Source organism: Aphidius gifuensis, linkage group LG1 (assembly GCF_014905175.1).
Source record: "Aphidius gifuensis isolate YNYX2018 linkage group LG1, ASM1490517v1, whole genome shotgun sequence".
Classification (NCBI taxonomy): Eukaryota; Metazoa; Arthropoda; class Insecta; order Hymenoptera; family Braconidae; genus Aphidius; species Aphidius gifuensis.
The window spans coordinates 8,747,296-8,770,926 of NC_057788.1; the positions used below are offsets into that span (position 1 = coordinate 8,747,296).

Sequence of the window (23,631 nt, forward strand, 5' to 3'; positions counted from 1 at the left end):
TGGGATGACGAGAAACGTGTGAACGTTGCCTTGCAATGCCGCATCGTGTGATCTAGTGAAATACACACACAATCACCCCCCTTTACCCTCCCTGCCACTTGGTATTTTATACACCCCCTACAATGTCGCGATTCAACGAAGAGAAATAACATTTTCACCACTACATTAACAAATTCTTACCCTTTTTTTTCTCTAATCTTGTTTTTTTTTGTATAAAAAAAGTGAAAAAAAAAATTTATTAAAGTTAAATAAGATATTATTTAATTGTATATTATTTTTAAGTAGAATAAATTTAATATATAAATAATGAAAATAAATATTATTTAAATATAAATTGTTCTTGTTGCATGGGTGGGATAAAAAAAGGGGGTGGTGGTGTATGGTAGAAAGAAAATCACATATGCGCGTTGTAACACAATCCACCACCAAAAGCATCTTTGTCTGTTGATGGGGATCTAAGTGGGGTCGTTGAGGGGACAATTGGGGAGGAAAATACGCGGGGAATGAAAAAATAAATAAAGCAACAAAACAACCAAGTTTATATGTGTGTGTGTTGTATGTTGTTTATTGTATAAGGTGTATTGGTGTAAGATACAACGCAACGTTGTAACATGTATCATTGTATAAGTTGTGGGGAAAACTAATCGTATTATTGGGCGTTCGTGTGCATTGTGATGGGATACGTGATCGGAAAATAAATTTATACGACACTGAAACATTGAAATCTTCAATTAGCTTTTTATTATTATTTTTTAATAATTATTTATTATATAATATTTTTAGTAAATTATTTTAAATAATAAATAAAAACATAATAATTAATTGCCTCGATAATCATTGAGGATAATTTTTTTTTTTTCTATTTTTTGATATTATTTATTTAATGTTCGGGAAATTGCATGTTATTTAATTTATTTAAGTATATAGTTTTTTTATTTTTCATTCGTGTCATTTTGTATCGTTTTATATTTTTAACTTATTCATAAACAAGTATGTGAATATAAAAAGATAACACAGGTAAATTGTGTACATTGCATGCACATAAAAATCAATAATGATCATTAATTTTTCATACAATTGATCTATCGTGAATGTAAAATAAACACGTGCATATTAATTATTAATGTGTTGTAAAATTAGGTAATTCAGACAATGATTTTTAACATTATTTATATATCCTAAATAAATAAATGTTATAAACAATAATAATAATAAAAAAAAAACAAATAACTTTAAGTAAAAAATTGAATAAAATTGATCTTGATATTATTAATAATTTAAAATAATAATTAAAACATGAAAATTAATAATTTAAAAATCAAAAATAATAATTAAATAATTAAACTAATTATAAAATAATTTTAATAATAATTAATAATTATTATAAACATTTAAAATTACAATTAAAACTCAAAAATTAATAAATCCAAAATAATAATCAAACCATTCAATTTTATTATTAATAATTAAAAATAATAATACAATAATTTAATATAAAACATTATAAATAATAATTAACAAATAAATTAATTATTTAACAATAATTAATTAATATTGACTAAAAAAAACATTAAAAATTAATTAAAAAATGATTTTTTAAAAACTAAAAAAACTATATTAAATATAAAAAATAAAACAATAATTTTTAATAATAATAAATAAAATATATTTATTAATATTTATACATTATTATTTTATATAAATAATAATAATTCATCTACAATAAATACAACCAACAATCGTAAATAAAGAAATTCAAATTTAAATCGTTTACAAATCTAAAATACAGATGTCACTTATATTTTAGTAATTAAAAAGTGCTGCCATCTATTTACAATATTTAAAATTATTTAAAAAATTATCTAAATAATAATAATAATATATTTTGACAGATAATAACAACAATAATAACACGACCTCTCCTACGCGCTATCATCATCATCATCGCGCGTATTCGCGTTGTTGTTAAAAAAAAAAAATGTTTTAAAGTGGGGTTTATAAGAAGAGTAATTTTCAGACAAGCACTTTTATACCTCGTTCTTGTCAAGACACACACGAAACGTGTTTTAACAAATATACATAAAATAGTTAAATAAAAGTGTGTGTGTTTGTGTCTGTGGATGTTAACATCAGCTCAGAAATTTCTCAACGCGTCTATCATTATTTTATTATTATTATTTTCACTATTTACAATAAACAATTATTAAAAAATTAATTAACCAATGAGTATTTATTATTTTTACTCATAAAATATTATTATTATTATTATTTTACACTAGATTTATAACGGTGTATATAAAAAAAATATTTTAGAAAAAAAAAAAAAAAAATTTATTTATTTATTATTTTACGTTATCAAAGTGTGATAAAAAATTTAAAAAAAAAGTTTATTGTTAAGCTTGAATAATCGTTTTTTTTGAAAATATTATTTTTTTTTTTTAAATTACATGTAAAAATAAAAATTCAATTGACTGAAGTTTCAACACGTCTGTGAATTGCCAACGGGTTCGATCGAGCCCAGACAAAGAAACTGTTGTTGTTTTTTTTTTTTTTTTATTTATAATTTTATTTTCTGTATAAAAGTGTCTATATTTTATGATAAATAATTTATTTGATAAATAATATTTATTAGTTTAAATATTGCTTTGTTATATATATTTTTTTTTTGGTGAATTTTGGGTGATTTTATTTGGAGGACTTGTGGTATTTATTTTCCACAGTCCATGTATAAGCCTAGGCAAATACCCTCGGAGATTACACCACGTACAGAACCGTGGAATCTCCTAGTGCACAATGCCGCCAGGGATGGTAAATTACAAAGACTCAGGGTAAGTTTATTAAATATTAAAATTTAGCCTTAAAAATTACTCCAAAAATGTCAAAATTTAATTTAATTTTTTTTGTATTTATTTGTTGAGGGTTTTAATCCATGACTATTGATTTCGGCGCAATGCAAAATATTAAAATCATTAAAATGTAAATTATTAAATTCCACAAATTTTATTTATTTATTTTTTTTTTTTTTGGCAAGAGTTTTGTTATTCGGTGGAAATAGCCAGCTGACTACGCCTGAATTATATTTAGCCTAAAAATATATTTGAACGGGGTTAGATAAAGTGGCTCACAATTAATTTATTTTTTAAAATTTTATTTATTATATATTGTTATTTAAATATATGATTAATACTAAAATAATAATTATTTATAATAAATCTTAATTTTAAAAAAGATAATAACTATGTTTAAAAAAAAAACTCAGAAATTTATTTATTTTTTATTTTTTAATGTTTTTTCTTTTTTTAAGAGAAGACATACAAGAATATTATTTTTATATATATTTTTTTAAAAAGCATATATAAAAAATTCATTGAGAGGCTGTCCTTGGGTTCATGAACTTTCTTGGAAATATATTTATTTATTTTTTCAACTTGAATTACAAGCAAACCATGACGCAAATTTGTTTTTATTTTTCTTTTTAACTATCGTGTCTTGAAAAGCTATAAAAATGTAATATAATTTAAATTATTTCATATAAAATTTATTAAAAATTATTATTACTATTATTTTTAAATAATTATAAATTAATTAATTAATTAATTTAAACTAAAAATAATAATAAAAATTGGGTATAATTTTTTTTAAAAGACAAAAGTAATAGGTCAGTTTATTTCTATAGAAATTTTTATTTAACCTAGATGATTTTTTCGAATTTCCATAATTTAAAATCACCTGTATTTATTTGTATATGTTAATGAACAATCGAATAAACAATGTGACAATTAATCGACATATACGAGGCAATAAATTACAGGTCATAGCACCAATTTAATATTTAATTCAATGACAAATTTTTTTAATTAAAATAAATCATATAATCATGTACAATAATATATTTAACAAATTAATAATTATTAACAAAATCTATATCAATAAATTAATGACTAATGTTTTTTTTTTTTTAATTTAAATATTGTTTTGTTTATTTAATTAAAAAAATGCGAAATGTCTAGCTCTTTAAAAAACATACGAAATACCGGAAATTGTGTTCTTGATTATAAAAATTATATTCAATTTAAAAAACAAAACAAAAATCATGAATTTATTAAATTTTCTATTTAACAATCTGTTTTTTTTATTTTTTTAAAGTTAATTTATTCATAAATTTTAATTTAGCTTGCAAATTAAGTTGATTTAAAAATTAAATTTTTTTGAAAATATATTTTTTTTAAATTATTTTTTGATTATTTATCAGATTGACATGGTTTTTAATGTCAACAACAAGATTATAATAACATATATTTATCTTTTATTATTATTAATTATTTTTATTTTTTTTCATTCATTGTTCAAATGAAAAATTTATTTTATCTACTCTCGTAACTATTTATTACTATTTCATCATTCGTGTATTTTTTTTTTTCATTATTTTTTTCATCAACATGTTAATAATATTAACAATAATAATAATAATTTTTTATCAATAATGGCACAATGTAATTGCCAACAAACACGTGTCATTATATTTTTCTCAATCGAAATTTTTCTCTTGCAATTATGATTTCGAATTTTTTAAAAATTTATATCTTTTTTAAAATAAGATTTTTTTATTTCTTTTATTTTACTCATTTTTAATCATTGTTTATAATAATTTGTTAAAAATTATTTTCCTTGTTTTAACTTATTAAATAATAAAACTTGACCTTTTTATACAAAAAAAAAAATATAAAATATATTTTATCGCTAAATTTATGTTAAATACAAAACGTCATCAAGGTTAAAATAATTATTTCAAATAATTCATTTTTATGCTTTTTTTAATTTAACATTCTTCTTGTTTAATTATTATTTATTATGGAAAATTTTTTGTTAAATTATTGTCAGTTGTTTTTAATTTTTTTATAATAATTATAAAATTTTTTTTTTTTTTTCCTGTAATTTTTTTAAGTTTATTTTATTATAATTAATTAGTTGTTGGAGAAAAAAAAATAAATTTGTAATAATATTGTTATGATGACAATGATAGTAAACATTATTTTGCAATTAATCAAATTATTAATAATAACAATATATTTATAATAAAATAAAGAATTTTTTTTTGATATTTTACAAAACAAATTTTTTTTTTTTCAAGTAATTTTCCTTATTATAATGTTGATATTTATTTTTAATTAATTAATTTTTATTTGAATAAAATACTTTCAAACAATCTTGATAATTTATCAATAATATTGATTCAATAAATATTAAAATTATCAATATTATTGACGTTGAGAGTATAATAAACTTTGTTTTTTTTTTTTTAAATTTATTTTTAGCTCTTGTTAATTTTTTCTTTTTTTTATAAATTATTAAATAAACTTGTGTGGTAAAAAATAATATGAATTTTATTTTAATCTTAAAATAGTTTATATCTAGGCATAAATAATCGATTTCATAGATAAAATTGCATAAAAAATATTGCGGTTTGTGTGTTAAATTTTCCATACTACGATTAAATAAAATTTGAATTTCAAAATTATTGAAAATATAAATTATCATGTCATTAATTTAATAATTTTTTTAAACATTATTATTATTAACATTATTATTGTTTAAAAAATATTTTTTTTATATTTTTTTTTAATTAAAAGAAATCTACTTTATGTACCCAGATCGGTAAGCAAAACGACCGACAATTTTTCATTTGAAAAATCATAAAAACTCATTTTAAAAAATAACTACAAATAGAAAAAAAAAAATTCTATAACAATAGAAATAATAAATACAATTTATAATTATATTCAAAGTACATTTTACATATACGTTTTTTTTTTTTGCATATCATTTAGCATCATTTACATAAAAAAAAAATTTTTTTAAATAAAAAAAAAATGAATTATTAATTTTTCTCTATGAAAATTGAAAAATCAAATAAATTTTTTTTATTTTCTCAAAACTTTGTTAAATAAATAACAATAAAATTAGAAAGTTTAAATAATATATTTTCAATTTTAAATAAATTTATTAATTTATTCAAAAAAAAAAAAAATAAAGGGTAAAATAATAAAAATTTAAAACTCCTTATTTCGATTATAAAAAATCAAGCTGTAATTTGAAAAAAAAAAAAATAAAAAATAATAGATTAGATTTGTATGTATTACCGGTTTTTAAAAATAAAAATTTTTGCGATTATTGAGGGAGGTGTCCAAGTGACAGGAGACACAAACAGGACAAGTTTAAATTCATCGGTTAATATCGAGTGTACACTTTCACGTTGATTTTTGCTCGACCATATCATCGGGAATTTCCCTGTAGTAAAAGGGGCTGATGATGATGATGATGGTGTCAATGTGAAACGTTCAACTGGACAATACAGTCACAAAAAAAAATTTTTTTAAATCATTTATAATTAAATAATCAACATATAATCAATTTTTTTTTTTTTTTACGTCAATGAATTTTCGATATTTTAATTTAAGTCGGGTAAGTTTATTTATTCAATTGTTGTTAATTTAATTTTATAATAAATGATTGATTAATCTGTTTATTTTCATTCAATTAAATTTATATTTTTAATTATTATCCAATTCAATGGTAAATATAAATTATTGTTAAAAAAAAAAACACCAAATTTGATAAAAATATTGTGAAAAAAAAAAATGAAAGTGCTTTCTAATTTAGTGTTGTCCGGTTGGATGACCAGTGATGAAATGAAAAAAAAAAAAAATTATTAATTATATTTTTGATATTAAATTAATATTATTGTATTATTATTTTTTTTTTTATTCTAATATATTTTATATCAAGTGTCAACATGTGGTCAAGAACATTTTTGTTGTTTTAAAAAATTTTTTAAAATACGTATTTGTATGTGATAATGACACTCAAGGTCATAATATAATTTAAAATAATAAAATTATGTATTAATAAAGTGAGAAAGATATAAAGTCTTGAAATTTCTTTGACCTTAGATGATTATTATCGTGAGTGACCTTCAAAACAGTCTTAAAATCAAAAAAAAAATTTATAAATAAATAAATTTATTGATGTGTTAGACATGTCTACGCCCTTGACATTTTAAAAATACCAATCAATTAAAATGGAAATTAATTTAGTGTCATTTAGAATAATCTAAAACATAATAATTGTAACGAAATTGTTTTTCATTTTTTTCAACAAATTATTACTTAATGATTTAGAAATAATTTTGTTACTTCATATTTTTTTTTTATAATAAATACTATAAATATTAGCCTCTTGGTAAAAAAAAAAAATACACATCTAAAAATAATATTATCATTAAAGTTAGATCATCTAGTTTTAAAAAAATTAAATTGGTCGAGGACATTAGTCCACTGACATCGAAAAATATAATTATTTTTTAAATTGCAAAGAATATTCTCCGCAATTTTTCACGAGTATATTTTTTTTTTTTTTCTAAAATGAAAATTTATAAATTTATTAACATAAATAATATACATACAACAACAAAAATAATAAAAAGAATGATTTAACTTTCTGCAGCTTGAATAGTAATATAATTTTAATAAAAAAAAAAAATTTTTTTATATAAAATAAAAACTGTAAAAATAAATATATATATTTGCCATAAATTTGTTTTTTAAATATAATTTGCTTCCTCAATATTATCCTTGAATAAAAAAAAAAAAAAAAGGCAATTTATTTTGAGAATATTTATAGCAAATAGTTATGAAAAATTGACCATGATAATAAAACCGAGTGTATTTTAAATATTCATGAAAGAGATCTTGTCTAATATTTGTAGACCTTGAAAATAATATTAAAAAATAAAATCATCGAAAAAAAAAAAATAATAAAGACAAGAAAATAAAGAAAAAAAAAATACATAGATGTTAACTAAAAAACATGATGATTATTTAAGTATATTTAAAAAAAAACTTTCGATTAAATATGGGGGATTTTTTTTTGTAATTTAAAAAGAAGAAGAGTTTAAAAATAAAATTTAAAAAAAAGTTGGTCACACACATAACTGTTTGTTGGCCACAAAAAAATATATAAAAATATTTGAAAAAAAAATTTGGGCCAAATGAGTGAGTTTGACTTTCAAGATATATATTTTAACATTGAAAAAAAAAATATCTTATTTAACGGTACCACCTTAGAATCAAAGCTTAAAAAATAAAAAGTAGAAGGGAAAAAAAAACATTAAAACCATATATAAATATTTTTTAAATATAATCTTGGTCTTGCTTGTGAAACATACAACACACTCAACTCTCATCACGATTTAAAATATCAAAAATGATAAAAAAATAATTATAAAACGTGATATAAAAAATTGAATCTATCAACTTGAATAATTATACAAAAAACAAACCAGAATTTCGAAATTTATTTGTTAATATATCAAACAAAATTTACAATTTAAAATAAGTGTGTGTTATAAATTGTTGAATAAGTTTAAGTGTGTATATATATTTTAAATATTTATTCAACAACGTTGGTGGGGTTCGAGGTTGGCCAAAGGTGCAGAAACTCAACAAGAAGGCTTAGCTTGCATTTTTATATATATATATATTTTTTTTTTTCCTTCCTGAAATTTTTTGTTCAGTATAGTTTTGCGATAACGTGAATGCACTAACTCGCACTCCAACTCACACCAACAATTGTCATCATTTTTATATATCATAAATTTGAATTTTAACTTAAAAAAAAAAATCATAAAAAACAATCTAAATTAATTAATAAATTATCAATTATTATTAATCACGGGAGGCATTATTACAATTGTTAATAACGTATGTTAAAAATAAAAAACGATTGAACAATATGTTTAATAAAATTTTAATTTATTTTTTCAGGTGTTTTTAGAACACAGAGATAAACATGAAGTAGGACAACTTGTTAGTGCCAAAACCCATGGAGCAACACCATTGGTAATGGCATGTAGAAATGGTCATTATGATGTTGCTGAATATCTTATTGAAAAATGTGGTGCTGATATTGAACAACCAGGTTCAGGTAATATTATTAAAACAATAAAAAATAATATATAAATATTAATTAAATTTGTGGTAAATTATTATGTGGTTATTTTAAATTTAAAAATTATTATTACAGTTGTATTTGACGGTGAAACAATTGAAGGAGCTCCACCCCTTTGGTGTGCAGCAGCAGCTGGACATTTATCAATTGTCCGATTATTAGTTAGACGTGGTGCTAAATTAAATTCAACAACAATGACAAATTCAACACCTTTACGTGCAGCATGTTTTGATGGACACTTTGAAATTGTTAAATATCTTGTACAAAATGGTGCACGTAAGTTAAAAAAATAAATAAAAAAATAAATAGCAAAAATTAATTATATATTATTATTTAGATATTGAAGCAGTTAATCGTCATGGTCATACATGTTTAATGATAGCATGTTATCGTGGACATGTTAAAATAGCAAAATTTTTACTTGCATTAAAAGCTGATCCAAATCGTAAATCAGTAAAAGGTAATACAGCACTTCATGATTGTGCTGAAAGTGGTTCACTTGAAATATTAAAAATATTATTAGAACATGGTGCTAAAATGGATGTTGATTCATATGGTATGACACCATTATTAGCAGCAGCTGTTGCTGGACATACACATATTGTTGAGCATTTAATTGAAAAAAATAATTTAGTTACAAGAAAAGAACGTATTGATGCATTAGAATTATTAGGTGCAACATATGTTGATAAAAAACGTGATATGATATTGGCATTAGAATTTTGGAAACGTGCTATGGAAGATAGATATAATAATAATAATAATAATAACATTAATAATAACAATAATGATGATGATGATGATAATATTATTATTGAAAAACCAAAAAAATTAACAATTGTTGCTGCATATGATTATGCTAAAGAAGTTATTGATATTGATGAACTTGATGAATTACTTGCTGATCCAGATGGCATGAGAATGCAAGCATTAGTTATTAGAGAAAGAATATTAGGACCAGCACATCCAGATACAAGTTATTATATTAGATATCGTGGTGCAATTTATGCTGATGCTGGTAAATTTGATAGATGTATTGAATTATGGAATTATGCATTAGATATGCAACAAAGTATGCTTGAACCATTAAATCCAATGACACAATCTTCATTATTTAGTTTTATTGAATTATTTAGTTTTATGGTTGGTGAAGAAGGTAGACAAACTGGTAGAGGACGTAGAATACCACCTGTACAACGTGATGATCTTATGAGAGTATTTAAAAAATCTGTAAGTATCAAGAAATTATTATAATTGATTTGTTGATTAATTAATTAATTATTTATTTATTCATTTTGTAAATCGAAAAATAGATAATGGAAGTTAAATTGGGTAAACAAATGGTTGATGATGGACCAGTATCAGAAAGTGATTTGACAAATTTAAATAGAATACTTGTAATTGCATTACATCTTGCTTGTTTATTAACAAGAAATACACCAACACGTGATAGCGAAGAGTATATTGATCTTCATCGTGCATTACATGAACTTGTACGAATAAATGCCAAGGATAAAGAGGTAATAAATAATATTTAAATTATTAAGAAATATTTTTTTTAATATAATTTATTTCAGGGAAGAGATGTTTTACAAATGACTCATAATGCTGATGCTGCAACTGTTGATACTAGTAGTTATGCAGCATGTAAATTAACATCACCAAAATTAACAAGTGCATTATTAGAAGCTGGTGCAAATCCAAATTTAACTGATTATGATGGTAATACTGCACTTCATTTAAGTGCTATTTCACATCCATGTAGAACTGATCTTGCTAAAATATTATTGGATAATGGCGCTCATATTGATACGGTTAATAAGAAAAATCAAAATTTTGAAAGTTTATTAAATAATAAACAACGTTTTGATTCAATTAATCCAATTAAATATACAAGTCTTATGTGTTTAGCTGCTCGTGTTATTGTTAAATCTAAAATTAATATCAACAGGGTACCTCGACATCTTCGGGTTTTTGTTCTTCAGCATTAGTCAATTTTATTTAGTTAAAATTATCCATTTTTTTTTTTTTTTTTTCTTTCATTAACACGATAAATATTATTATATTCTAGTCCGGCTATTATTTTAATTTTTTTTGTGCTGAAATTTTAATAAAAACTTATACAATTATTTTTACAATGAAAATTCATTTAAATAATGAAAAAAAAAAAATTATCAATAAAAAGCTAAATGTGTATTTTTGTTTTTTAAAATATTTATTTAAAAATAATAATAAATTTTTTAATAATTTTATTTTATGGCCGGAAATGCAAAAAAAAAAAATATGAATAAATTTTATTTTTAATTTTTCATTTTATATGATTATTTAAGAAGCTTATCCAAGCTTTTGTGTGTAGAACTGATTTAATGTGGATTGTGATAAACATAGTTATTATATTTATTAATAAAATTAATAAAAATAAACGTCAGATAAATTAAAATTATAAATTAAATTCACACAGTTACGCACGAGAGAGCTTTTGATGATTTGTTGAAATTTACTTAACAAATGCACATTATTTCATTTTATAACTTTAGAAAGCAATTAATAATTAATTAATTAAATAATAAGATAACATAAAAGAAAAACAAACTAATTATTTATTAAAAATGATGGTGAAATAATAATAATAACAATAAATATACTTGAAAAATTCCTTTTGTTTTTTTTTTCACAATTATTATCATGAAATTGTTAACTAACCAGCTATTTAGTTTTTGTAATTGATTATTGTACAGGCTGTGGAAATACAGATGTGTGTGTTGTCGAATAAAAAAAAAAAGGAATAAAATTAATATGAAAAAAAATTAAAACAACTTTTTTGGTATTTTTTTCTTAAAGATAATTTATTTATTCATTTTTTTTTTGTATAAAAATATGGTAATTTTAATGCCTGGAATTTAATTATAATGTAAAATTTATTTTTCATTTAGTAATTGATGATTCTTACCTTGAGTTGTTGATGCTTTTACCTATAAAATTATTGCTAGATGAAAATTTATTAGTTTAAATTATTATTTCTAACAAAGGATCCACTTCGACCTCGATTGAAGTTAAAAATAAAATTTGATGATATGACACTTGTACTTGGAGAGACAAACAAGATTATTGAAGAAAAAATTTTTAATATTAAAAATTATTTAATGACAAATCGAACTTTTAAAATCTTGTTCTTTTTTTTGTTTATTATTTGATTGATCTGTCTGTCACGATGATGTATTGAAAAATATTGAAGAAATGAAATCAACTTACCGAAATGTCTTCAATCTTTTAGTGAAAAAAATGAAAAATATCAGCAAAAAACGACGGAATAATTATGTTTACATGTTACTATACTTTAAATAATTTCTATAATGATAAATTTTAATTATCTAATGTTTTTTTTTTATACTAATCCAAGGATATTTTATTTCTAAATGATTCAATTCAATTGTGTTAATAATAATACCAAAAGAAAGCCAAAAAAATATCAAATTGATTTAAATACTGAAGAATTATTATATCTAATGAAAAATTTAGATAAGAAAAATCATTATAAAATTTTATAATCCGCAAAAATATTATTGGAAAATAAAATTTTAAATTTTTCAATCTAAATTTAAACTCAATTATCATTCAACATGTCATACTTTCATTATCGAATAAATTAAAATCAATTGATTGATTACAAAAATTTACAACAATATAAAATAATTATTCAATGAAAATTATTTTTAAACTAATACCAACCAACTAATGGATATATTTTTAACCAAACAAATTTAACCAATGAATTATCAAAGAAAAATATGACATGTATCTCATATTATCATCATTTTTTTTAAATAATTTTATTTTCTTATTTGAAGAGCCAAAACAAATGAAGAAGTTTCTTGTTTTAATTATTTTTTTTGCATACATCTTCTAATCCAATTGTCTAGGTCCAACTGAAAACTCATCACATCGAAAAACTCATCGATTTCAATGCTTTAAAAAATACAAAATTAAATTATTTACATGGTAAAAAAATATGACAAAACGATTGGTAAATCTTGTGCGAGAATCAAGCCCATTTATTAGACAATAAAATTCATCATTGAAAAGTAGAAACGACTAAACATCACACACAAGAAAAAAATTAAAAAAATTAAAAAAAAAAAACGTTTTTTTTTTTTCTTTTTTTATTATTTCTTTTTAAAAAAAAAAAAAAAGGGTCACACATTTTCGATTTGAAACGACAACCTTGTTTCTTGAATTGAACAAGCGAATTTAAAAAAAAAAAAACTAATTTTGACACTCGATTGACAACGATGAAAACCTAATTTCAATGTCGACATTTTTTTTCTTATTTTTTAAAAAAAAACTAAATGATAATAATTAAAAAGCGCTGATAAATAAAAATGTCAATCAAGAAACGAAATAATCTAAATTATATGTAAAAAAAAAATGAGTCTACATTTAGGTAATGCTTATGATGAATAAACCTAAAGTTACGATTAATAATCAAAGCCCTAATAAAGATCTAAAATTCACATAAAGATTATGGAATACAAGAATGATATTTATGTTAAATCTTAATTATTAATTTTAAATACAAATAAAAATTATATTGTTAATTTGACTCTTCATTTACAAGAAAATTCGATAATCCATAATCTATAATATCGAAGAACTTGAATTTGAGATATCAAAATGAATAATTATCGACAATTTAAGTGCCACAATGTATCATCTTTTCATTTTTTGTTTTTCTTGGTTTTTTTTCTTTTCATCTCGTTCACAAAATCCTCAAACAAAATACTCAAACAAGAAATATTGAGTCGAAAATTATAAAAAGAATATAAACTAATTATTACTGAAAATTAATATATTAAAAATCAGCATGGAGAGCCTCGAGTCCAATCCAACAAGCCAAAAAAATCGACTCAAATATCCACTTGAAAAATCCACATCAATATGTTAAATCGTCAAAGCTATATATGGAATTGCAGAGCTATTTTGTTTTATTGTTTTTTTGTTTTTTACCTTGTGACACTTGTCGATACTGTTGTTTAGCATAGACGTACTTCAATTGTCCTGTTATCAATTCTTGATCGATTCATGATAGCTGTTTAATTATTAATTAAGGAAAAAGCTTATTTAAAATAGATTTTTTTAATAATAAATAATTAATTTTTTTGTTTTAAAGGATACACACTGCTCTCTCAGCATCCCATTCTGATGAAAAACGTACAATTCCAACTTCATTGCCTCTCATTTCAGCAAATTTAACATCACCAACATCCTGAAATTTATCACGTAACATTTGCCAAGTTGTTGTTGGAGGAAGCTAAAAAAAACAAAGCCACAAAAAAAAAAATGAAATAGAGATGTTTAATTAATTAGATTAATTAAATAATTAAATACTTACATTGCCAATTAAAATAGTATCAGACATGAGACGTGAGCCATTACTATTTTGTCTGTTACCAGTTGATTGTTGATTTTGATTTTGGATTTGATTTTGATTTTGATTTGATGTAAATAAACTTGCTGCACTTGTCATACGATCATTATTATCATTATTATTACTATTATTACGTCCAAATGCATCAAAATCACTACGTGTTGTAAATGTTGAATTACCAAATGCATTATTATTACTAAAACTAACATCAGTATCTAATTTACCAATTCCACGTGGTGCAAATGTATTATTTGTTTGATTATTAGCAGCAAGTGATGCTTGTAAACTAGACAAGCTATTTGTATTAAAATTACTTAAATTTGTTGCCAAATCAGATGTTAATGATGGATTTAATAATGAATTTTGTGTTAAATTTGCTTGTAATGATGCTTGTAATGCTGCTGCATTTGAATTTGATAATGCTGATGCAAGTTGTGATGGTACAACATTATTAAGACTAGCACCAAATGCATTTGTTGCTAGTACAGGTGTTGGTATTGTATTAACAACTGGTGTATTATTTGTTTGTACATTTGGTATATTTCTAGCAACATCCATAAGTCTATTACCACCAGCACCAAGACCCATACCAATACCTTTTAAACCTTCTGGTAATTTTGGTGGTACATCTGGATCATTTGCACGATCCATTCTTACAGTCATACGACGATCAAATAATTGTTGATTATGTAACATTGATATTGCTTGTACTGATTCAACTGGATGATCATATTCAACAACACCAAAACCACGTGATTTACCTTCTTTATCTTTACCAAGTTCAATATTAATAACTTTACCAGCAAGTTTAAATACTTCAAGTAATTTTTTTTCATCAACTTTATAATCAAGATTTGCAACAAATACACGTGTTACAAGTGAACCATTTATTCCTAATGATTCTAAAAATTGTGTACTTAAACCATATGTATTGCCAAATTTATCACCAGTATTATCTGTTAAGCCAAGATTTGTAACAGACATACCTAATGAACGTTGATTTGTTCTTGGTTGATCACGATAACGATCTTCTCTATTACCATTATCACGACCATTTTGTAAACGACCATATTTATCACGTTCAACATCATAATCTTCTTTAACAACAAGTTTACGTCCACGTATATCATGTCTATGCATTTTTTCAACAGCTACTTTAACTGAATCAGCATCTTCAAATTCAACAATTCCACAACCTCTTGGTTTTTCACTTTCATCAGTAAATAATTCAACATGAGTTACTTTACCAACACTATCACGAAATAAATCTTTTAAATCTTGCCATCTATAATCATATGGTATATTTGATACGTAAATACGACGTTCAGAAACACGTCTACCACGATCATTTTTTTCTCTACTTCTATCACGATCATCAGGTTTTGGTGTTATTTGTTGACGCTCTGAACGTCTTGATCTATCACGTTCACGACTTCTTTCACGTTCATCACTTGGCATTGGTGAACTAAAACAAAAAATATTTATTATTTATTCATTTACAAATCATCAATTAATTACATTAAACATTGCTTAACAAATTTAGCTTTTTTTTTTGAAAAACAAAAGAATGCTTTCTTTGCTTATTTTTACAATAATCTATATGTATATTTTTTTTTACTTACTCGTCTGCTTTCATGATGCTTGATATTTTCACAATATCACTTTATTAAAATTCAATTCAATTGGGTTTTTTTACGCTTTAATAACACTAGTATATTGGCACAAATATTACCGCAAACAATTGACAATATCGTGTGTAATTAGCCGAAGCGTCATACAATTTTTAAAACAAGATGGCTGTTTCATGCAAGCCAATTTTGTTTGTCAACGACTCACGCATACCGGAAGTCATTCCAATCAAATTAATAATTTTAAAAAATGATTATACATTAATTACTCAATTATCAATTAATTTAATTAACGTTAGGAATTAAAAATAATGAATAAATTTCTTAGAAAAATACTTGAATCATGTAATTGTAATTTAAAAATTTCTAAAGTTGTCTAAAATTCCAACGGAAATTACGTCATGATGAACCCTCTCTTTTCACCCTCATTTGTTTATAATATAAATAAATAAATTAATAATTATAAATTATTATGAAAAATTTAAATTAACAGTAATAATTTTTATCTATTTACAATTAATTAATTGTTTAAAATTATTCAATTTCTTTTTTGTGTTAAATTAAACACAAACATGCGCACACGTGTCGAAAAAAAAAATAAATAAATAGTCAACAATAACAATAAACAATAAAAATTTAATTAAACATTTAAAATATATTATAATTATTAATAATAAATTAATTTAATCATATTATAATTGTAATTTTTTAGTGAAAATATTTTACAAAAAATAAATGCTAAAAAATATATATCTCAAGGACAATTTATTTTTTTCATTAAATATATTTATTATTTGTTCTTTATTAATATTAAATAAAAAAAATACTTTTTTTAATATTTAGCAAATATTTGTAATTGTTTATTAATTGTTTAATCTAATAATAATAATTTATTCTATTGTCATAGTAGAATTTTGTAAATCCCAATTTTCTTCTTCAACATTTTCATGATTATTTTTTGGTTCCCAAAGACCAGATCTAATAAATCTTTTAGCTACATCTTGATCAATCCTTGGCATTTTAGTTTTTCTATCTTTAATTTCTTGTGATCTTCCAATGGCTTTTTTTAAACGTTCATTTTCTGATTTTATTTGATTTGTATTTGGATCTTTTCCTAAAAATTAAATTTACATTTCGATTAATTAATTTATTTTATTAAATAATTATAATTTATTACCATCAGCTCTTAGATACATCCAATATAATCCATTAAGACTAAATGACATTAATAAATTAAATTTTATTTTATCAGTATTTGATAGCTCTTCATAAAATGCTGGATCAGCTGAAAGTTTAATTAATTCATCAATTTTATCACGTGCTGATTTAAGTGGCTCCATGACATTTGCATCAATATTTTTTTTATCTTTTAAATCCATTTTAATGTTTATTTATTTATCAATAATATATGTCAATTTGTTAATAACAAAAACAAGTTGTTTGTTACACTTTGTCACACTTTGTTGTATTATGAAAAATTTTTTAGGTTATGTTTACCCAACATGTGTGTAGAAAAAACTGTGCAAAACTGCCCAAATTTTTATTAGAAATTCACCTTTTAAATTATTATTATTATCAAAATCAGCTGGACTGCATTGACGTCATAGTCATTGTTAATTGCAGTTAATTGTCAGATTAAATTGCACAAGTGCCATGATTATTACAAATAATTAATATCCTAAAAAGAAAAAAATAAAAAAAACAACAACAAAATCTCATTCGTAAGTACAAGCTCTTTGCTTTAATGGTCATCATATTTTTATTTTTTTTTGTACAACAAATGGAGCTTGTCAAGTGCGATGTTGTCAAAAAAAAAACCACTAATTTGTTATTAATAATATTATTATTTTTACAGTTTCCATTAGATTATTTAATCGAAAATGTTTCTCAATCGAAGTAGACAACTTTTAATGGCTCGTGGAATATTTTTTGAGCAACGAGCTATTCCAATAAAAAATTATCAACATATTGATTGTTTATCAACAAATATCAATTGTCAAAGTAATATTATTGTACGTAATTTTCGTAATTTTGGTCATGGACCACGTCCACAAAGTAGAGCTATGAAATGGTATCTCATTTGTCTTGCAACTGGTATGATAGGAGTCATAACAAATTGGAAAAGGTGGGTTTAAATATTTTTGTTAGATAAACCTTTTAAAATATTATACTATTTAAGTATTTATTTTACAGTATTTACAGTGTTTTTATATAAAAAAATTGATGCAATTTTAACAGTGCAATAATGTTGATAATACTCGTCAAATTTTACATAACATTTTATAATTTTTAAGAATTAATAAACATAAAAAAAAACAATTATTATTAGAAAATTGTCAACTGTTTTTGATTATTAATTTGTTGAATAATGTTGCACTGTTAATTTTTGATATTAGTTTATCAAATTTACAACTTTTTCGATTTTAAAAGACTTGATAGAAATTATAATATTTGTTCTATTTTACAGTATTGGAAAAATGTTATTTCCACGAGTTGATGCTGCTGAAATGCTTAAAGAAAGATCAAATATTGTTGATGAAAATACAACCGAAGAGCCAAAAAAGAAAAAGAAAAAACAAAAAGTTGGATTTCGTGATAGAAAGGTTTAAAATTAAAAAAATTATTTAACTAAAATTGATTAATAATTAAAATTACGATAATCATATGAATTTTTATTATTTAAAATTTTTTATAAATTAATTATCCCTTGGAAAAGCATCAAATTTAAATTTAGTTTACTTTTTTTTTTTGGTTTATAATAATTTATTGTTGATGATGAAATATTCAAGCATTTTTCCAGATAATTGAGTATGAAAATCGGATGAGATCTTACTCAACACCCGATAAAATTTTTCGTTATTTCGCGACAGTCAAGATTTCAAGCTTGGATGGTACTGAAGTCTACATGACACCCGATGATTTTCTAAGAGCAATTACCCCTGGCATGAAACAACCAGATGGTAAATCATTTAAAAGTTCGTGATTTGATTTTTTTTAATTACAAAAAAAAAAACAAAAATAAAAGTAATGGTGTTGTGTAAATCCTTTGCAAAACGGGGAAAAGGCAAACAAAAAAAAAAAAAATAGTATCCATCTTATGCTGGATTAATTAATAATGCTTGAGTATTCATTCCCTTAATTGTTGTTTAATAATTAACAATAATTATTATCCTGCTGTTTCTTAAATGTTTCGTTAAAAACCAAAAGAATTGATTATTTAATTTCCTACAGTCAAATATTTTTTATTTTAAATTATCATTTAACAATAATCAATCCTTTAATTGTTTAAATTAATTTAATTATTTATTTTTTTTTATACATTTAAGTTTGTCGTTTATTTTTATTATTTTTAAGATTTGTTTTTTTTTTATGGAAAAAGGTGTCTGAATATTTTAACGCTTTTATTCAGCAAAAAAAAAAATAATATATTTATTAAATTGTATACCACTTTGCTTACCTAATATTCTCTTTGCATGCAATAACCAAACCTGGCCTTGAAAAACACAAATATATTGAAAAATTATTTAAACAAAAAACAAAAAGATTATTGAATATGAAAATCGCATCAGACATTATTCAACACCGGACAAAGTTTTTCGATATTTTGCAACCCTACAAGTCGTGATCAACGATACACATGAGGTTTTTATGACGCCAGATGATTTTTTGAGATCAATAACACCAGGTGTAAAACAACCCGATGGTAATAAAAGTGTCCAGTCAATAATATCATCTCATTAATTATTTTTATTATTAAATTATTTATATTTTTATTCATCCTATTAGTTTTTATTAAATTTACAATTAAAATTATTCATTTTTTCTTTATTCATTTTAATTATTCCTGTGTTGCAAATATTTTGATGAACAAAAAAATTAATTGTCATTTTGCTTTTTTGCTTACATTGAATTGTAATTGTCACTTGCACATTTGCATGTTTAAATTTTTTTTTTAGTTGACATTATTTAAAATCACTTTACCATTTTTTCATTGATTTGTTTTTTATTTTTTTTGTTAATGTTTATTTTTCTTTTTTGTAGGACTTGGATTGGACAAGTACAAACGATTTGATCCAAAGGTAAATAATTATTTAATAATTTATGATTTGTTTTTTTTTTGAATTGAATAATAATTGTAATTTAATTAACAGGGTATTCAAAATAAATTAGAATTGGAACTTGATGAAAATAGTATTTTTTACAAACTTGGAAGTGCTGGTTTGATAACATTTTCTGATTATATATTTCTACTAACTGTTTTGTCAAGTAAGTTAATTACAAATAAATAAATTATAAATAAATAAAAACAATATTATAATTTGATAATTATTTTAGCATCAAGAAGACATTTTGAAATAGCATTTCGTATGTTTGATTTTAATGGTGATGGTGATGTTGATTCTGATGAATTTGGTAAAGTTGCAACATTAATTAGACAACAAACAAGTATTGGTACACGTCATCGTGATCATTCAGCAACTGGTAACACATTTAAAGGTGTTAATTCAGCATTAACAACATATTTTTTTGGTCCAAAAATGAATGAAAAATTAACAATTGAAAAGTTTCTTGATTTTCAAGAACAATTACAAAAAGAAATTCTTAATCTTGAGGTAATATCATAATTTAAATAATTTTTTATACATTAATATTAATTGAGTATTAATTTTTTAGTTTGAACGTCGTAATCCAGATGCAAATGGTAATATAACAGAAACAGATTTTACTGAATTACTTCTTGCATATGCTGGTTATCATGAAAAAAAAAAATCTAAAATGTTAAAAAGAGTTAAAAAAAGTTTTAAAGATAATGCAAAAGGTATTAATAAAGAAGATTATTTAAAATTTTTTCACTTTTTAAATAATATTAATGATGTTGATACTGCATTGACATTCTATCATATTGCTGGTGCTTCAATTGATCAAGTAACACTTAAACATGTTGCTAAAACAGTTGCACATGTTGATTTATCTGATCATGTTATACAAGTTGTTTATACAATTTTTGATGAAAACAGTAAGTTGATATTTAAATATATTAATAAACTTTACAACAGCAAAATAATTAATTAATGTTATTTTTAGTGGATGGACAATTGAGTAATCGTGAATTTGTTGCTGTCATGAAAAATCGTGTTTTAAGAGGACTTGAAAAACCAAAAGATACTGGTTTTGTTAAGCTTCTTCAATCCATGGCAAAATGTGCCAAAAATAGTTATACTTTTGACAAGTAATGCTCAACAGTTTATAACTATTCAACTTTGCTAAATATAAATTTAAATATCATTTTAATTTAACAGCCATATTAATAATTATTGTAATTTATTTATTTTTTATTTTTCATCAATACTAAAATGAAGTTAACTTATTTGCCAATTATATCAAAAAAAAAAAAAAATAGTTGTTTATATTATTTATCAAAATGTTAATTTAAAAATGAAATAAAGAATAAACAGTTATTTAAATGTCTGTTGGATTATTTAAATGTTTTTTTTGTGACTAAACTTTCACTGGGATTGGAGCTGCTGATGCGTGACAACAAATCAATTGTCTTGGTAAATGTTTTCTAAAAATATCTATCAGTTTAAAAGTATTGAGTTGTAATCAACAACATTCTCATAGATTTACTTCATGAAGTTTGTTTTTATTATTTTCAATGAAAATAATTATTTGGTTTTTGTGTGTAACGAGTTTTTTTTTAAACTCGTTTACATTTGGGGGACGTGTTTCGAAACAATATTTTCCTGATGGTAAATAGTAAGCTAGATTATTAGGATTTAATTAGATTGATTAAATTAAATATAATTATTTGTAGATGAAAAAGAAAGTACAGTTGTAAAAGAAGAACCAAGTGAAGAAATTTTATTCAACAAACAATTTTTTCAGTAAGATTTTTAATTTGTTTATTTAATGATTGATTTTTTTTTTTTTGTTGTATTTGATTGATATTTTTATTTTTAATTTAGAGATATTTTTTCTAATCATTTTGCACCTTTGAAAATTGAATTTGGTCATGTCTATGAAAACCCAGAAGAATGGGAGCAACGATATGAAAAAAATGATATGAAAAATAAAAGATATCAGGGCAAAGTAAGTTGATTTAATAATTGAAAATAATTTGATGTATTTAAAGTATTTAATTTATTGTTTGATGATAGGTTTTATGGGGATCAGAGAATGGTGATTATGGAGAACATTACTGGGACTTGAATCACAAAAAATAATTTTCTTGTTTTTCATTTAATTGTTAAATTTAAAAAAGAAAAAAAAACTAGTTCAAAATTAATGTATTTCTTTTTTTAAAAAAGTTAACTTAACAGTTAAAAAAAAAGTATTATTTAATTATAATATCACAGATCAAGTCAGCAGTTTTGATTTTAATTTAATCATCAAGGCGTTACATCAGTGGTAAATTAATGTAAATATAAAATTTAATATCAACAATTGTTTTAATTGTTATTATTAGTTGTTCTATATCAAAAATTCCGGAGAGTTGATCATTGTACTGAGACTTTGATCATAGTATTGGAATTCACAATTATTTTTAATTATCAATTTTTTAAATAATATATTTTATTAATAAAATAATAATAAGAATATTTTTTTTTTTGTTTATTGTAGTTAAACACACTAACAAGTGGCTGGAGAAAAAAATCTAAAACACTCTAATAAAAGTGGACGTTATGGTGATCGAGCAAATGAAACGAATGAACTAAATACAAGAATGGTTTAAATTACAATAATAATAAATATAAAATTATGAAAAAAACGAAGCAAATTGGAGAAGAAAATTAAATGATCCTTTTACTAGTGTACTGATACAAATTAACTAATTTTTTCTCCAACAATTAAAGCCAGAATTTACAAATTTTTAACTGCAAATTGTGATGCTGATGAAATTAAAATTTTACCAAGATTATTTGATCAATCAGTAGAATTAAAGAGGCAAAATTTTATCATCTTCATCATCGTCTACGTCTATGTCATCAGATTTACAAATAAAAAATTTGATAATGATTTTGAAAATAGAAAAATTAACATCAACTGTGTGTGTTGTAAAAATGGAATATATTATAAATTCCCTTGTCATATTATACGTAAAAAATCGTTATTATCAAATATTCCATATGTCCAAATTGCAGTAAAATATTTATCTCAAATGACCTTAAAAGATCAATAAATAATTTAAAATTAATTATTAATTAATTTAAACTAAAGTTTCAAATATTTTTATTTCATATAAGTATAATCAATGTTTTTTTTTTTTTATTTGTATACAACAATTATTATTATTAATTTAAGAATTACAAAAGAAAAAAATAAGAAATAATAATGTTTTTTTTTTTTATTTGTATACAATAATAATTATTATTAATTTGAGAATTACAAAAGAAAAAAATAAGAAATAATAATGTTTTTTTTTTAATTTGTATATACAATAATTATTATTATTGATTTGAGAATTACAAAAAAAAAAAATAAGTAATAATGTTTTTTTTTTTTTTTATATATTAAAATTAATTTCGTATTAATTTTTTTATCATGTTTATCTTCGTTATCCTGAAAAAAAAA

The 23,631-nt window shown here is 22.2% G+C and overlaps 4 protein-coding genes across 10 annotated transcripts; 2 read left to right on the forward strand and 2 right to left on the reverse strand.

Moving 5' to 3' along the window:
* Positions 1-1,900: 1,900 nt before the first annotated feature.
* LOC122847637 (protein fem-1 homolog C) lies at positions 1,901-11,815 on the forward strand. Of its 4 annotated transcripts, none has more exons than XM_044145435.1 (6): positions 1,901-2,828; positions 8,823-8,982; positions 9,082-9,282; positions 9,344-10,236; positions 10,320-10,526; positions 10,584-11,815. In XM_044145435.1, exons 1-6 carry the CDS (start codon positions 2,724-2,726, stop codon positions 10,995-10,997), a joined length of 1,980 nt encoding a protein of 659 aa, XP_044001370.1. In that variant the 5' UTR covers positions 1,901-2,723; the 3' UTR covers positions 10,998-11,815. The 4 variants fall into 4 exon arrangements, with proteins under 4 accessions (XP_044001370.1, XP_044001373.1, XP_044001374.1 ...); XM_044145438.1 differs by lacking the exon at positions 1,901-2,828 and adding an exon at positions 6,204-6,462 and having other exon boundaries at positions 10,584-11,814; XM_044145439.1 differs by lacking the exon at positions 1,901-2,828 and adding an exon at positions 8,389-8,487 and having other exon boundaries at positions 10,584-11,814.
* A 1,111-nt stretch (positions 11,816-12,926) lies between these two features.
* On the reverse strand, positions 12,927-16,250 carry LOC122847638 (heterogeneous nuclear ribonucleoprotein M). 2 transcript variants are annotated; one of them, XM_044145442.1, is made up of 5 exons: positions 16,054-16,250; positions 14,396-15,896; positions 14,179-14,314; positions 14,011-14,092; positions 12,927-13,921 (listed from the first exon to the last, which is right to left on the reverse strand). In XM_044145442.1, exons 1-4 carry the CDS (start codon positions 16,065-16,067, stop codon positions 14,037-14,039), a joined length of 1,707 nt encoding a protein of 568 aa, XP_044001377.1. In that variant the 5' UTR covers positions 16,068-16,250; the 3' UTR covers positions 12,927-13,921; positions 14,011-14,036. The 2 variants fall into 2 exon arrangements, with proteins under 2 accessions (XP_044001377.1, XP_044001376.1); XM_044145441.1 differs by having other exon boundaries at positions 12,927-14,092; positions 16,054-16,249.
* Positions 16,251-16,895: 645 nt separating this feature from the next.
* On the reverse strand, positions 16,896-17,561 carry LOC122847640 (nuclear nucleic acid-binding protein C1D-like). The gene is made up of 2 exons (XM_044145446.1): positions 17,237-17,561; positions 16,896-17,173 (listed from the first exon to the last, which is right to left on the reverse strand). The coding sequence occupies exons 1-2, from the start codon at positions 17,436-17,438 to the stop codon at positions 16,950-16,952; spliced, it is 426 nt and encodes a 141-aa protein (XP_044001381.1). The 5' UTR covers positions 17,439-17,561; the 3' UTR covers positions 16,896-16,949.
* Positions 17,562-17,649: 88 nt separating this feature from the next.
* Positions 17,650-21,529, forward strand: LOC122847639 (calcium uptake protein 1 homolog, mitochondrial-like). 3 transcript variants are annotated; one of them, XM_044145443.1, is made up of 9 exons: positions 17,650-17,780; positions 17,915-18,184; positions 18,527-18,662; positions 18,860-19,034; positions 20,101-20,138; positions 20,211-20,325; positions 20,395-20,672; positions 20,734-21,076; positions 21,145-21,524. In XM_044145443.1, the coding sequence occupies exons 2-9, from the start codon at positions 17,940-17,942 to the stop codon at positions 21,291-21,293; spliced, it is 1,479 nt and encodes a 492-aa protein (XP_044001378.1). In that variant the 5' UTR covers positions 17,650-17,780; positions 17,915-17,939; the 3' UTR covers positions 21,294-21,524. The 3 variants fall into 3 exon arrangements, with proteins under 3 accessions (XP_044001378.1, XP_044001380.1, XP_044001379.1); XM_044145445.1 differs by lacking the exon at positions 18,860-19,034 and adding an exon at positions 19,603-19,762 and having other exon boundaries at positions 17,652-17,780; positions 21,145-21,529; XM_044145444.1 differs by having other exon boundaries at positions 17,652-17,780; positions 18,860-19,019; positions 21,145-21,528.
* The last annotated feature ends 2,102 nt before the right edge of the window (positions 21,530-23,631 follow it).

What these genes read in the sequence shown, in the direction of transcription:
- LOC122847638 (XM_044145442.1), bottom strand. An exon ending in ATACTATTTTAATTGGCAAT is followed by an intron (nt 14,315 to 14,395) that starts GTAAGTATTTAA and finishes TGTTTTTTTTAG; the next exon opens with CTTCCTCCAACAACAACTTG. An exon ending in GGATGCTGAGAGAGCAGTGT is followed by an intron (nt 14,093 to 14,178) that starts GTATCCTTTAAA and finishes ATAATTAAACAG; the next exon opens with CTATCATGAATCGATCAAGA.
- LOC122847639 (XM_044145443.1), top strand. Translation starts at nt 17,940, where the DNA reads ATGTTTCTCAATCGAAGTAGACAACTTTTAATGGCTCGTGGAATATTT. An exon ending in AGATGGTAAATCATTTAAAA is followed by an intron (nt 19,035 to 20,100) that starts GTTCGTGATTTG and finishes TCTTTTTTGTAG; the next exon opens with GACTTGGATTGGACAAGTAC. An exon ending in TCTACTAACTGTTTTGTCAA is followed by an intron (nt 20,326 to 20,394) that starts GTAAGTTAATTA and finishes TAATTATTTTAG; the next exon opens with CATCAAGAAGACATTTTGAA.
- LOC122847637 (XM_044145435.1), top strand. Translation starts at nt 2,724, where the DNA reads ATGTATAAGCCTAGGCAAATACCCTCGGAGATTACACCACGTACAGAA. An exon ending in TATTGAACAACCAGGTTCAG is followed by an intron (nt 8,983 to 9,081) that starts GTAATATTATTA and finishes TTATTATTACAG; the next exon opens with TTGTATTTGACGGTGAAACA. An exon ending in TCTTGTACAAAATGGTGCAC is followed by an intron (nt 9,283 to 9,343) that starts GTAAGTTAAAAA and finishes ATTATTATTTAG; the next exon opens with ATATTGAAGCAGTTAATCGT.
- LOC122847640 (XM_044145446.1), bottom strand. Translation starts at nt 17,438, where the DNA reads ATGGATTTAAAAGATAAAAAAAATATTGATGCAAATGTCATGGAGCCA. An exon ending in GATGTATCTAAGAGCTGATG is followed by an intron (nt 17,174 to 17,236) that starts GTAATAAATTAT and finishes TTTAATTTTTAG; the next exon opens with GAAAAGATCCAAATACAAAT.